At 37.3% G+C, this 15,658-nt stretch overlaps 1 protein-coding gene across 1 annotated transcript in view; it reads right to left on the bottom strand.

The window, feature by feature from the left end:
* Positions 1-1,079: 1,079 nt before the first annotated feature.
* The window catches only part of LOC107035677, a 23,764-nt gene continuing 9,185 nt past the window's right edge, over positions 1,080-15,658 (bottom strand). Inside the window, exons 2-5 of the mRNA XM_015253223.1 lie at positions 14,583-14,647; positions 8,574-8,913; positions 7,707-7,863; positions 1,080-5,794 (exon numbers count right to left, since the gene is read on the bottom strand). Coding sequence (XP_015108709.1) covers positions 3,424-5,794; positions 7,707-7,863; positions 8,574-8,913; positions 14,583-14,585 — 2,871 coding nt within the window. The 5' untranslated portion in view covers positions 14,586-14,647 and the 3' untranslated portion in view covers positions 1,080-3,423. The remainder of the gene's footprint in view (positions 5,795-7,706; positions 7,864-8,573; positions 8,914-14,582; positions 14,648-15,658) is intronic.

A 15,658-nucleotide genomic window follows, 5' to 3' on the forward strand; every position in this document is an offset into this window, starting at 1 on the left:
TGATATACTACTATAAATTGTAAACACTGACAGAAATTCTTGGCTGGAATTTCCAGTACATTTCTTGGATATTTTTATCAAGTGGTTGTTCCACAGGAATTTTAATGCATTTAATTATGAGAAATTCAAAATTCGATTTAGAAAATTAATAGAAACTGTGAATTTCGATTTAATTATTCAATAAAAATCAGGAAAATTCAGGAGAATATATTATATTCTTAATATAAACAATGTTAATGAATTTATGAAACTCATTGTCAGGAGGAACGATGAGTTTTAATGGAGGAAATCGTTTTTGCTGGGGGAATTGATAAACCCATATAATCATCTCGATGTAAATAGAGTGAATATTTCAATGAAATATTCACTTCATTCAAAATTTGATGCGAAAAATCAATAGAAACAGTGAATTTCAATTTAATTAATCAATGAAAATCAGGAAAATTCAGAAGAATATTCTCTTGAATATTGAATTGATGTAAAATGCAGCCGCAGAGGACGCTTGTCTGCCAGTTGCTGTTCCTTTTCTACGCCGCCTTGGGGGGAATTCGTGAGACCGCATCACACATGCTCCGCTGAAACTGTTTTCAGGAGTCGTAGACGGACTGACGCCGAATTGTCTGAGGTGGAAGAGGAATTTTTTGGAGTTGTTACGAATCGGAAAGGTTTTAATTATTTTTTATCAGTTTTTGAATTGACGGGGGAAAATTCATAGAGGAACAACGTTAATAATTTTATGAAAATCAGATAATCGAGTAAAATTTCTTATTTCAAATTATTCATTTCATTTCGATTTTTGTGTTGAGAATTGATGAACTCGTATATCTTTCACGATGTGAGTGGAATGAATATTTCATTGAATTGACAATAAACGTTCAATCGGGTTCCAATTTTTTGGTAACCTCGCCTGTGAGACTGGTGAATAAAAAATATTAATAATGAATAATAATGATAATAATAATAAATAAATAATAAGAATAAAAATAAATAATAAATATTAAATTTCGTCGAAAAAACTGTATTTTTAATTCAATAATTTTTTTCTTTTTTACAAAGAAATCAATTCTTTCCCCTCTCTATCTTCAGGTATTGTTCCTTCCTCCAGGCATTGTGTCACTCTCCCAGAAGTGAATCGATGTCTGTCTCGAGCTTCTCGTTACACCCTACCAGACGATGAAATTTTACAAACGACATCTGCCACAAGAAAAAAAATCCATCTCGACACTATTGTGCTCCAATCTCCCCTGAATCCCACCTCCTCAATGGCAATGAAACAGAAACCACGAGATTCATATCCACTTCACACATTCAGCCCTGCTGTCACTCCATTTCTCCTCCCTCAAATTTTGTTTTATTCTCCTGAACGACACCGGGAAATTGGGGCTGACGGTTGGAAATATATTCTGCGGTTTTCCGTCCGGGATTTTCACGTGACCAGAATCGGATTATCCCCGGACAGAATGAATTCGTGGGAAATCCCTATCGAATCATCGGGTTATATTTATTTCCCATTTTTTAATTCCACTTTGTGGGGTTGTGGTTTCAAGAGCGAAGGGGATGAGAAATTGCAATCAACTTGTGGTAGTAGAAGCATTATTTATTCCGTAATGTTATAGTAAATTCCGATACAGTGAATATACAAGTTTGCTCGGTGTAAAAACTTTGAAATTGTGGAATTTATTCTCATTCTCGTGGGGAAAATTTGCAAACTAATGCAGCTAAATGACTGAATATTTTCTCCTCGTTACGGTTATTCTTCCCCTCGTCTACGTCCTTTCAACATTACTTTTTATTTACAAATTTAGGAGCTACTTAAGGAAAAGGAGTTGATGCAAAAGTCGAGGTGTTTTCAGCTTTTGAAAAATATCTCAAGATCTAAAAATATTTGAAGCCACATTTTCGTATTTTCTGTCGTTTTAACACGAAAAAAATAAATAGATTTTGATTTTTAAATACAATTCCGTCAAAATTGAGAGAAAAAAAATTTTTAAATAATGAATTTCCCAGAAAAATAAAAATTCATCAATTTTTCGATTAAAAATATCTTTATTAAATTTATGTATTGAATAAGTCGAAGAAAAATTGGCAAGAGGAAACAAGTTCGTGCGATTAATTAAGGGATGATGGTCCGACATTCATGAAGAAGCTCACTAGAAGACCTGAATTAAACATTTTCCCTGTTTTCCTTTCTTCTCATCTGCGCTGGTGCCAGCGGGGTCGCAGGCATCAGCCGACCCAATTACCTTTTCTTCCACCTCATTTATATATTTTTCTCCCCCTTGATACATTTCTACCGGAGAATTATGCCCCTGAATGTTATCCCTCATCCTATTGCACAACATTATTCCTTTACTCAGCATCAACAATTTTTTTTATTTCGTTCATAGTACGTTTCGTTCACGTTTATAAAAAGACAATTTCTTACGAACTATTGTATTTCTACATTAGAGGAAGCGTGGACCCAGCACCGTTGTTTTTAATTCTTTTCATTTATTTTTACCTTTTTTTTTCGTTTTCACTTATGCGACTATTATCACTAGCGCTCGTGGGCAATTGGCGATTTATCGATTTTTATTCTGCTTATTTTCGTTATTACGTGATACGAAAGGTGTTCTTATTAGGAAGCCAAGTGTTACGCGACTAAGAGACATTTCCAGGCACTTCCGTTACGACATTTCTCTAATACACGATCATCGAAACGGAAGTGGCCCGGTGCAGCCGGACTCTACAGTCCCACTCGATTTTTCATTGAAAAAAAAAGTTATCAAAAAGGTATTTTGCGAGTGGCAAGTGGAAAATCCGGCGGTCGACCCAAAAAGATCGAAGGATTGAAAAAAGAAAAATAAAAATTGGCAAGGAATCGTTCGGGCAGTTGATCCATGTTGCTATAATGACTTGTGACGATTCCGCGTTTTTATAAAATTCAATCATTAAGAATTATGTCTTTACCATCAGTTAAAAATATCTCTGGGCAGTGATGAATATAACAAGTGTATCTATATTCAATAATTCGGCAGGGTTGGCAGGTCAGAATAACAAGAATCTGATACAAAAAACCGACGCGAGTCTCTTCGGAAGTACTTAAAATTCATGTGTAAACGTCCTTGTTCCTGTCTGTACCGTGTATTCCTCATTCCTCATTTCCTATCTCATCGTCAGGGACAACCCCACTAACGACAGCTTGCGGACGCCCCAACAATTGAGGTGCGCAGTTCGCTCTCTTAGTGTAACGAGCGTTGAGTCTATGATTAACTGATGTTTACACATGAAAAATTGTACTTCTTCATGTTGTCTTCCGTTTCTTTACCGAATACAGTTCAAACAACCTTATTTGAAATCAAAATACGTTGATATTACGTATTAAGTGTTAATGTTCTCTCATTTTGACCTGCAACCATCGGCAAGCATGATAATTTCGTTCGTTCAAATCTGCATCTCGGGTTCCGAATCGTCATTGAACCAGCTGGACCTCGGTTGCTCCCCCACCCTGACAGTTTCCCTCTCGTACCTAGTGGACCTAGCAAAGGTAGTGACCCCACTCGGGCCCTGCCTCGGCCCAGAGTTGAAGGACGTCATCACCTCGACCCTGTCCCCCCTCCGGACAGCTCTGGGCGTTGTCTCGGGAGAGCTAGCAGTCTCTTCCGGCTCGGGTGCCCACGCCCTGAGGTTCCTGGCCGGCAACCCCCAGTGCTCCGTGAACTCCGAGCCAGACCGCACCAAGCTGGGTTGACTGAGAGACCTGACGATTGAGTCGGCATCGTAGGAGCTCAAGCTCACGTCATCCCTCTGCATCTTGAAGTCCCGAATGGTCTCTGACATTGACCTTAGGTCGACCTCGCTGCCCCCCCTGGCGGAGGAGAGTCGTCTCCTCTCATCTGACGGCACCCCAGGGACGTCGTGAGTCCTGATGGAGGTCCCGCCGTCGCTGTCGTACTCGTACAAAGTCGGCAGAGAGGACCTCCTGGACCTACTGTCCCACTCCGAGCCCTTCCCTCGCTTGTACCTCTGCCCGCTCTTGCTGGACCCTATCGAAGTGGCTGGAGGGCTCAGGATCCGAATGATGACATCCCACTTGGTCTCTGGGAACAGCGTCTGGTACCTCTCGTCCTTCCTAATCAGGTCGTAGTCCTCCTTGACGACAGCCTCATGCAGGAGAGTCCTCAGACTACTCTCAGTCGTTATGACTTCCCGCCACTTTTCGCGATCGTCCTCCGTCAGCTCGCCGGCGTACTGAGGCTCCAGCACCCGCGACAGCGTCTCCCAATTGTCATCACCATCGTCGAGCCCCATAGGTGACCTTGAAGGTATCTCCGCACGAGAGTACGTCGGCTGTATCGTCGAGTCGACGTCCTCCATATGTCTGTGAGCCGGCTCATTCGTTATCGTCAAATTCGACGCTGAACTGACGTCGGAGAAGTTCTCCCACTGCGGCGGAGGTGGTGGCAGCTCCTGAGTCGGGTAATTTCTGATTGTGACATCCCACTTTGGATCCGGCTGGGGTCTTGCGCGGTACTCAGTCACCTGTCTCCGGTGTCTCTCGACATCCTCGATGGTCTTCTTCTCGGTCACCGTTCGCAAGAAGACGTCGTCCACCTCATGAGTCGTTATCTCCGGTCTTCTCGGCGAGACGACTGGCTCGACCAAGGGTTCAACTTCCTCCCTCATGTGATCTCGCTGCTGTATCGACGCGTGTGTCGGCGCTATCGGCGGTGGTGGAGGTGGTGTTGGTGCGAGAATACTCGCCACACGGTATTTAGCGTGAGAAGCGTCCGTCACTTCTGTCATAGTTCTGGTCTCGCTGAACTCGTCCAATGTCTTCAGCGTTCTTGGTCGGTGAATTGTGGCTGATGGCTGGGGATGTGAAGTTATCTCGTAACTCTCGCGTTCCGCCTGCTTTCTCAGGATTCTCGAGTAGACCGGAGGGGTCTGCTGACGGGAGATTGTACTGCTCGGTGGTCCGTGAAGCTCCGGGACGTACGAGAAGGTTGTCATTCTTGGGGTTGGGGTTTCCATTGATCGAGTGGTTTCTTCTCTCTCTAGGATTGTGGTTAGATTTCTCTCGAGGGCTGTACTTGCGTCCGACTCCGAGGGGAGGGGACTTGGTGGCGGTGGTGGTGCTCGCTTGACTCTCATCTGTACGTCGAATTTGGGCGAGATGGGAACAGCCACTGGGTGACGAGGGACGGATACTCTGGAGGCAGTTACACTTGTCATTCCTGACGTCTCCACGTCAGCTAGGGTTTCCGAGTAGATGGAGCTGGTGGCACGCATGTCCTGGCTGTGGACGAAGGCTTTGTTGTCGTAGGAACCTGCTGAGGAGAGCGGCAGCGATCGCATGTCGTCGACGTGGGATAATCCCGGGGTTAATGAGGTGGTTGATCTGCTCGAGTGGATTACCTCCTCGAAGCCGTAAGCGTGTGTCGTCTCTATGCCCACCTCGGAGTGGCTCTCACTCGGGTAATCGCTGGGAAGGGTGTCTGAGTGGTCGATGACGAGGTTCGCTTCGCTACCTGAGGAGGAGGCTGTTGCGTGCAGGAGAGCGTGTGCTCGCGGAATCTTCAGACCCTCGAACATCGAGATGTGACCGAGGGAGGACTGCGATAGCTTCGTTATCTCCGAGCCGGATGCACTCTCGAGGGGGTGACGGTGGATTACACGGACGTTTCGACGCTTTAGGCAGAGGTACGAGCAGCCTAGACCGAGGAGCAGGAGGGAGAGGAACAGGAGGGCGCATATCGTCAGAAGAATTTGGAGACCGTTCAGCGGGCTCGGCGCTGGGGTCAGGACCGGTGCGCTGAAATCAGAAGATGTTTTTCATGTTTTTGGCGGGTTTAGGGAGTGATGATTTTTTAGGTTTATCGGAGTTTAACCCCGCAACCCTAGATTGGTCACCCTATGGGGGATACCCCGCCGCGCGTCATTTTTCTTCAATTACAATTGATCGGCTGACCGGAAAAATTGAAAAAAAATTGAGTTTGTGAATTGAAGTGTCGGAAAAATTATAGTAGTTTTTAGAACGTATTTTCCAAAATTTCTAAAGAAAACACATCATCGAACAGATGAATTATTTTTTCCCATGGTAAACGAAATTGCCCATGACGGGACATTGCCGGACACTCGCTACACGCGCCTGCGCAGTGTAGAGTGAATTCGGCAACGCTAAAGCCTAAATAAACACGGCGGGGATTCCCCGCGGAGGTGACCAGACTAGGGTTAAATCCGGGGGACATGGACCCGCGCGTGAATCCATGTCTTTTCAAAGTTGAATATTTAAAAAAAACTCTCTTGTGCAGACTAAGCGCTTGACTTTGATTATTACTCCTTTATATTGTGGAATACCAGTGGGTTTATAATAAATAAATGTTTGTTGAAGAAATTGGGGTGAATTGAATAACAAATAGAAAATATAAAAAAAGAAGTTAGTGAATCGCGTTGTTATTTAACGCGCGGCGAGGCCAGTGTCGAAAGGACGCTGACCTTGAGGGGTTAAGGCGGGATTATCTTGATAATGAGTCATTTTGGGAGGAAATTAAATTTTCTTTCTCACATTAGTTCACATTAGTTCTTCAATTATTTTATTTAAAACTGCAAATTTCATGGGGAAATAATTTTCACCATTAGAAATCAAGAAAATTCAGATAAACATATTCTTAATTTTTCAATTAACTAAAAATGCAGCGTAACTTGACACTAAATATTCACATTTTCGTTGAAAATTCAAGTAAACTGAGGAATTATGATCTTTCTACTGCTGAAACATCTGGAATTTCACTTAATTTTCAGTGGAATTTGAAATTTCATTCCTTTATCATCAAATTTCAATGTTTTCCTGATGGTGAATATCGATTTATATTTGAAAATTAAGAAATCAGCAGAAGTCATTATTCAAATGAGACTTGATACGACTACAGTTCAATAATTAGAGGATTGTTCTGGTGATGATTCTACAATTAATAAGCTCATCCTCATTAACGATAAACCACGGTAACATCTGATTCACGGCAAGCCGATAATTTCAAATAAATTGATTTAAGAGCGCGATATAAATAACAACACATGTTTCGAATTGCAAATGCCCTCATATTTTTAATCCCCCGCCAATTGATGGTCCTTGATACTCCCCCGTCAGGATATTCCAATTTACTCTTGATAACAATTTTGTTAATTAACTCGGTTGAGTGGTGAAAGGCAGTGGTAACACATGCATTATTGGAAATCAATAGATGTGATATCGAAGTGGCTAGAAGTTTTCCTGTTACATGTAAATTGATGATATCTATAGTGGCGTTATTACAGAGTTACAATAGGTATCCGGTGTAATGTACGTGTGTTTGGATTATAATTACGGCCTCGGAGATTCTGCAGCGTTAAAACTATATCCTCTCACTCCTGTTTCGTGTAATAGAGGGTCATTTGTAGCTGTTATATCGTTAATCGTTGGGAAAAATTCTTGGAAAATCTGTTACTGATGGTATTATTCCGTAATTATTGACAACTACTTCATCATTATTGATTTCTATATTTTCCGTCGGTAGAAGAATTTATTTATTCGAAGTAAACAGAGAAATCGTTTAGTTGAAGCGAATGAATGGGGTTTTGAGAAAATATTGTTAAAATGCATGAAAAAAATGCTGAAGAAAGAGTTTTAGTCAACTCTAAAGTGTTAGTTCTTTGGATTAAAGATTAAATTGGATGAATTAACTTACATTGGCAGAGGAATTGGGTCCGGTTTCGGAGTAACCGGTGGTGGATATCGACAGATTATCGTAATGACTTCGTCCCCATCCATTTCCAATCCCGGGTGGAATCTCACTACAATATTATTCGTGAAGACTCTTTGTGGATCTTGTTTTGTGCCGCATCCTATGAAAAAAATATGAATTAAGTTCCACGCAGGAAAGAAATTCATCGAAAAACCTGAAGGATTCGTTAGAAAGTTCTGTTGAATTTCTATTGAAGTTCTTCTCAAAATTTTCTTAGCCTGGCCGATTCTATTGAAGAATTCCACAGCTTTACTGCGATTTTTTTATGAGAATGTGCAATAAAAATTAATAGTAAAAATCAGTAGAATTTCATCTTTCTACACAACTTTTTCTATTGTGAAATTTTCGACATAAATTTAAAAACAAATTTACATTTTTCTTCCCTTTTCATAAAAAAAATGAAACAAAAAAAATTAGGAAATTTGTGTCAAGGAATTTCTGCAGAAAAATCGAGTTCTATGGATTTCCTCAGTACAATATTTCCATTGGACATTTCATTAATTTTTTATCTAATATTTATATCCAAATAAAATCCATAAATTGAAAAAAAAGTAAAAGTAGTCTTTTTTTGTTAAACTTCAGTCCGAGTTTCTCATAAATATCGTCAAGAAAAAAAATAGTGGACTTTTCATGGGGATTTTATTGCAATTGAAATGCGAAAAACTTCCTATAAAATTTTTTCATCGCCTCAATCCCCCGAGACACTCCTAAAAAGCAGAAGACCAAGTAAGATCGAGCTATCACTTAGCCCGACTCATCAATAAAACTCATTCAATCACGATTGCGTCACATTAGTGTCTCAATACCCACCTTTTAAAGGCAGCTGCAAGTTGGCATGATCCAGCCCACGTCCCCTGACAAAGCACGCGCTATTTCTATCGAAATCCGCGTAGGCAACACCATAAAAAGGCTCTTGAAATTTCAACTCCACTTCCATACTCCCCTGGCTGCAGTTAAGATATGCCTTCGTTCGATTTAAATATATTATCGGTGATAATTCATCGAGCTTTGTGACTTTTCCATCGAGCACAGTGCTCGGTGGTAGTCCAGGCTGAGGCTCAATGCTATTCCCCTGGGAGGCATAGTTGCTCTGTCCACAGACTCCCTCGAGCCCAATAGCAACCAGCAGGAATGTCAGAGCCAGCCACATCTGTTAATTAATGAATAATGCTTGTGGTGAGTATGCTCGGTGAATTAATGTCAAGGTGATACTCCACTTATTATCAACTTTTTCCTTTCCCTTTTCCTTTTTTTATACTATTTTATATTTGTTGTTCTCATTTGATTCATTCCCTCTTTTTACTTTGAAATTTTCTATTTCACGTGTCAATACAAATAATATTAATTAGTTATAAAGTTTATTCAGTTGTTTTTCGAGTAAAAATGAGAAAAAAATGAAATACTTTATTTTCCATTTCTGAAAAAAATGAATTAAACAAACATTCAATTTTTTTATAGCGGTTCAACAATTTATTTTAAAAAATTGCTAATTTACATACGTGGTTTATCGTTAATACAATAATCTTCTTTTTTTTCTTTTTTTTCTTTGTTATGTCCGGAGATGTTGTCAGTGTCGAAATATAAATTTTAGAAATATTAATAAAAGAATAATCTGAAGGATTATCTTTTATCTTTGGCGTAAAAATTAATTCAAGTCTCAATTTAGAATTCACTGATTAATTTAATTCATTATATTTATTTAATCGCTTTCAAAATTTTAACGAAACTGTAAATTTTACCGTCGGAATGTTAACAAAACTGTTATAAATGATTTTACATTGATTATTCGGTCTCTAATAATTGCTGTAGATTTACAATTATATTGAAAAATATTCATTACTATAAATAATATATAAATTCCTCGGTAAACTAATGAAAAAAATCCTTAATTCTTTTTCGGGATTTTTTTTATTCTCATTGCATTCTTTTTTCTTTTAATGTGTTGTTCAACCTATCAGATATCGATATGTCTTACGTGATACATAATACATCAGAATATAAAATATAAATAATATTAATAGTTATTAATACCATTTAGTTGTTTTCTCGAATAAAAATGAGAAAAAAAATTTAAATACTTCCGTTTCATCTTTTTAAAAAATGATAATTAAAAAAAAATGTGTTTCTTAATAGCATTTCAACGTTTTACAGAACAGAATCGAGAATTTATCTGCGATTTCCATTACGTCTCAGCTACGACATTCGCGCACGAACTAATGTATTCGTTAAAAGAAATAACAATAAAAATCGATATCAGTGCTGTCGAGAATGCCAGTACGCCGGATAGAATACCAGTTTTCAATTCTACTTTCACTCTCCTTAAGAACCATTTGTCGTGCACGTGCGTTGATTTTACCAGATTGCAGCTGCAAGGACGTAGAAACGCTCGATTTAGTGAAGTACTGGGGTAAATTGTTTCCACCGAGTGGACGATATTTCGTGGAGAATATGAAGTCGATAAACAATTTCAATCCCCACTGCTCCGTGAATTCGATGGGGATATGAATTATGCGAGATGTCGAGGACATTTCTAACGATGAATTTCTTAATTCCAGAGCAACAATTTACTTAATTTAATAATTCACATTCACAAGATTGTGCATTTGCTTTAAATAAAATTCATTTGATTCAAATAATTATGTTTATTCAAATTAATTTGCATTTTTACGCATTATATTCAATGTTTTAATTATTTATTTTATTTACATGAGTAAAAAGATTTGCAAGAAAAATGTTATTCAACTGAAATGCATTATTTTCTTCGCATATTCTACAATCGTCCCAGATTTAATTAAAAATCACTGAAAATTAGAACTTTTTGTTCGGTTTTTAAGGAAAATATTATTAAGAAAATGTTATTTCAATTCCCAATGTTTCTCTAATGATGAATTTTTTAATTCGAGAACAACAATCCACTTAATTTAATAATGCAATAATTATTGTATTTATTCAAATTAATTTGCATTTCTATTCATTATTCATTCCATGTTTCAATTATTTATTTTATTTACGTGAATGAAATGAATAATAAAAACATTTTCTTTGCATTAAATATGACTTCATCTTTTTGAAATGGAAACATTTTGTTGAAATGAGTAGGAAAATTTTGAAAAATGCTGTTCAAATACAATGCACCATTTTTTGCATATTTTGTTTCAATTAAACTTTCCAAAGAAACTATTATTGAATAAAATATCATCATTATTTATTCTGCCGGAATTTTAAAATTCTGTAATTTTAACTGGAAACAAGAAATATTTTTTCCTCCTGTGGCTTTATTTATCTGGATGGATGAAGAAAGATAGTGTGGCATCTCCCATCGTGTTTACAAGGTGAACAGTGTTTCCATGTGTGTTTCGAGGTGGTGTATGACTCTGGGACGTGATCCGGCTGATCACGAGGATCTTGTCGGAGAGTCACTCCTTATCTCACGCCTCGATGCGTTTCTACAGTCTGTTGGATCAGTCGCAACCGGCCTCACCTTCAATTTCAGGAAAAAAATGGGAACTGATCCGCCGAAAGGCACTTCATGTCGGGAGAATTTCAAAAGAAGCGATTTTAAATTCCGAATGAGGATGAAATTTTATTGTGACGCCACGAGAAATTTGCATTCAAAAGCATTAAAAAAAAATTAAACAAGTGGAAAATTGATTTTGTCTTCACACAGTTATTCATCGTTTTATATTATTTAGTTCAATTTAATTCAATTTCTAAAAAACATGAAAAAACAATTTTTTATGATTTATGCATGAAAAACTCATCCATAACATGAATTAATTTCCCTGGAAATAATAATTCCCGATGAATCAGTCGAATTAATATCCAACATTCCGAATGTCTGAGGATTAAACCCCGCGTCAGTCCATCTTATGCAAATTCTGAATGCAGAATCAACTGTGAATCAGAATCCCGCACTGATCTCGGACTTTTGCCCAGTTTCAGGAAAAAAATTGGAACTGATCCGCCGAAAGGCACTTCATGTCGGGAGAATTTCAAAAGAAGCGATTTTAAATTCCGAATGAGGATGAAATTTTATTGTGACGCCACGAGAAATTTGCATTCAAAAGCATTAAAAAAAAATTAAACAAGTGGAAAATTGATTTTGTCTTCACACAGTTATTCATCGTTTTATATTATTTAGTTCAATTTAATTCAATTTCTAAAAAACATGAAAAAACAATTTTTTATGATTTATGCATGAAAAACTCATCCATAACATGAATTAATTTCCCTGGAAATAATAATTCCCGATGAATCAGTCGAATTAATATCCGACATTCCGAATGTCTGAGGATTAAACCCCGCGTCAGTCCATCTTATGCAAATTCTGAGTGCTGAATCAACTGTGAATCAGAATCCCGCACTGATCTCGGAATTTTGCCCAGTTTCAGGAAAAAAATGGGAACTGATCCGCCGAAAGGCATTTCATGTCGGGAGAATTTCAAAAGAAGCGATTTTAAATTCCGAATGAGGATGAAATTTTATTGTGACGCCACGAGAAATTTGCATTCAAAAGCATTAAAAAAAAATTAAACAAGTGGAAAATTGATTTTGTTTTTACACAGTTATTCATCGTTTTATATTATTTAGTTCAATTTAATTCAATTTCTAAAAAACATGAAAAAACAATTTTTTATGATTTATGCATGAAAAACTCATCCATAACATGAATTAATTTCCCTGGAAATAATAATTCCCGATGAATCAGTCGAATTAATATCCAACATTCCGAATGTCTGAGGATTAAACCGCGCGTCAGCCTCATCTTATGCAAATTCTGAGTGCTGAATCAACTGTGAATCAGAATCCCGCACTGATCTCGGAATTTTGCCCAGTTATGGACAGACATGTGTAGTTCTACAAAAATATTCTGCTCATATTTGTATCAACTCCAACGACGGAAGAGAAAAGGACAGAGTGGTGAAAAACACACCAAGGTAGCCTTCTAAACCCCAGGCATGCTCTGTTGCGCAGGAGGCACCGTTACCAACGGCCAACTCCTGCCGGCTATGAAAATATATATTCTGGATCCACTATTCACTTCTTTTTTAAACTCACTGTCTCGCGGGCAACGCGAGTATAACAATGATTTAACTTGCACATTCCAATGTGGCGAGATTCTCATGACAACGGATTGCTCACGGGGTGAATTGAATTCTAAACTGTATTTTTCATTATCTCAGCGAATGGCATTTAAAAAATGTGTTCACTTGCGTTGTTTTTTATCAATTTTATTGCGAAATTTTTTTGATGACAAGGGATTTTTTAAATCTAATTCAATTTTTTTCTCTTAAAAATTTTATAAATTACGAAAAAATGGGGCGAAATGGATAATAAATGAAACATTTGACGATTTAAATTATTTAAACTATTTGTGCTAGCATGTCCTATCACTTCTGACTTTTAAGAATATTTTTCCTAAAAAATCAGATAAAACAATTTTAATTCTCAAGAATTTTCGATTGAATCTAGCATAATTGTTCTTGAATTAGCCCACATTTCCGGTTATTTTGAGGGAATCCTGGCTCTTGAATTCAGGTTTATTAAACTGAAGACATTCTCCTCCTTGAATTCATGATTTTTTCTGTTAAAAAATTAAGTCACTCGTGTTTCAAGTATCTTTTAAAATATCTCTGAAACTTATGATTTCATCTCAATTTAATACGCGACTCCTTTGTCATCAAAAGTGTGTCCGCTGACTCAATTAATGTCAACCACACTATCAGTTCTGATTTTGAGGAATTTTTTTCCTAAAAAATTAGATGAAATAATTTTAATTCTCAAGAATTTTCGATTGAATCTAGCATAATTGTTCTTGAATTAGCCCACATTTCCGGTTATTTTGAGGGAATCCTGGCTCTTGAATTCAGGTTTATTAAACTGAAGACATTCTCCTCCTTGAATTCATGATTTTTTCTGTTAAAAAATTAAGTCACTCGTGTTTCAAGTATCTTTTAAAATATCTCTGAAACTTATGATTTCATCTCAATTTAATACGCGACTCCTTTGTCATCAAAAGTGTGTCCGCTGACTCAATTAATGTCAACCACACTATCACTTCTGATTTTGAGGAATTTTTTTCCTAAAAAATTAGATGAAATAATTTTAATTCTCAAGAATTTTCGATTGAATCTAGCATAATTGGTTATTAAACTGAAGACATTCTCCTCCTTGAATTCATGATTTTTTCTGTTAAAAAATTAAGTCACTCGTGTTTCAAGTACCTTTTAAAATATCTCTGAAACTTATGATTCTATCTCAATTTAATACACGACTCCTTTGTCACCAAAAGTGTGTCCGCTGACCATGACTCAATTAATGTAGAATTAATCCTGAACTTTTTCCCTTTCACATAATCTCGGTCTAACAATGCGAATGTCATTAATTTGAGAACCTGCCACCTTTTATTTTAAACACACTAGAATTTCCGAAATCGACATTTAGACGAATGCTAGAATGAATGCTAGAAAATTCTAGAATATTTTAAAATATTGTCGAAGCATTTTTAGGGGTTTCAGAATGGTTTGGGATTTTCCCAATGATTCTCAAATTTTCTAGAGAATTCTGTACCGGTCTAGATCGCTCTGTCACTTTCTAGAACATTCCACCATTTCTCAGAGAAACGGACATCTCAAATTAATATAATTACCTGAAACATGCGTCAAAATTCCGCTGCGTAACGTAATTTTTACGTAATTGTAACCGTGAGGACCTTCAAACCCTCCGGGTCACCCTCCACTAAATTTTCCGACTAAATAATGAAATCAATTCTCGCCGAATGACAAGAAGTTTTCATGCACCTTAATAACGCTTACTCACCATGATTTTTTCCCAAGTAACGCCTCTTCCCAAACTTGATGGTGGCTACGTCATGGCTTCATGCCCTGTAATCACGAAAAAATTCAAGTTTCTCAAATCAAGACTACGAAATCTCAAATTAAGAATCTTTATCCAAAATCGCAAGCAGAGATGGCCAATAATATTTGATTTTGACAATATTAAGAAGTATTACTCCTTATATTGTTCAAAGTTTAACTATATTGAACAAATTTAAAATATAAAATTTAATAACTAAATTTTCCGATTGATGGTGAATAAAATATTTGATAATATTGAAATGTAATTTTTTAGTCAACAAGTTAATGCTAAATTTTAGGTACTTGATTTTCGATTATCGAAGTAATCGTCAATCTTCCCAACTAAATAATTGGTCAATAGAATATTTGAAGATTTGGATGTATAAATTGATGGTTAATTTAATTTTGGTGGAACAAAAAATAAAATTTAATCCCAAAGTTAAATCAGTGTTAATTCAAATGGGGCTACAGGCTAAATAAAAAATTATTCTTCGGGTCAAATATTCAAAAATTATTACCCCTACGATATAATTCAGTAGTGAAGTGGTAAACGGAGATAAGTCGACTCATCTCCCAGTTGAGTTTTTGAGCAATATTTCCGAATCTAAGGGAAATAGCGAAATTTTCGGAGTTACATTTGTTGTAGCACTGAATCGGCTCCACAAAAAAGGTCATAATGAAAATTTCGTTATCTCCCTTAGATTCCGAGATATTGATTAAAGACTGATCAATAGTCAAAATTGACTCATCTCCTTTGACCACTTCGCTACTGAATTGACCCCGAGGATCACTTTTACCCTGGGGTTTATTTGGATTTGGGTCTAAGACTTCTAAAAATCCGACTCTAGGACCTCTGAGATCTTAAAATGATATTAATTTTGCGTGTAAAAATCGAAGCTTCCTTCTCTCTGTATTTTTCTTCATTCTGCGCTGTTCCATTGGCTTTCGAAGGGTGCCCCTTGCCAGGACCTTCGTTCACGCTTTTGGACCTGATGAGTAACAGAACAACGCCAATGTATGCGCAGACCCCCCCCCCCC

Source organism: Diachasma alloeum, unplaced genomic scaffold, assembly GCF_001412515.2.
Source record: "Diachasma alloeum isolate Michigan unplaced genomic scaffold, Dall2.0 Dall_scaffold_00199, whole genome shotgun sequence".
Classification (NCBI taxonomy): domain Eukaryota; kingdom Metazoa; phylum Arthropoda; class Insecta; order Hymenoptera; family Braconidae; genus Diachasma; species Diachasma alloeum.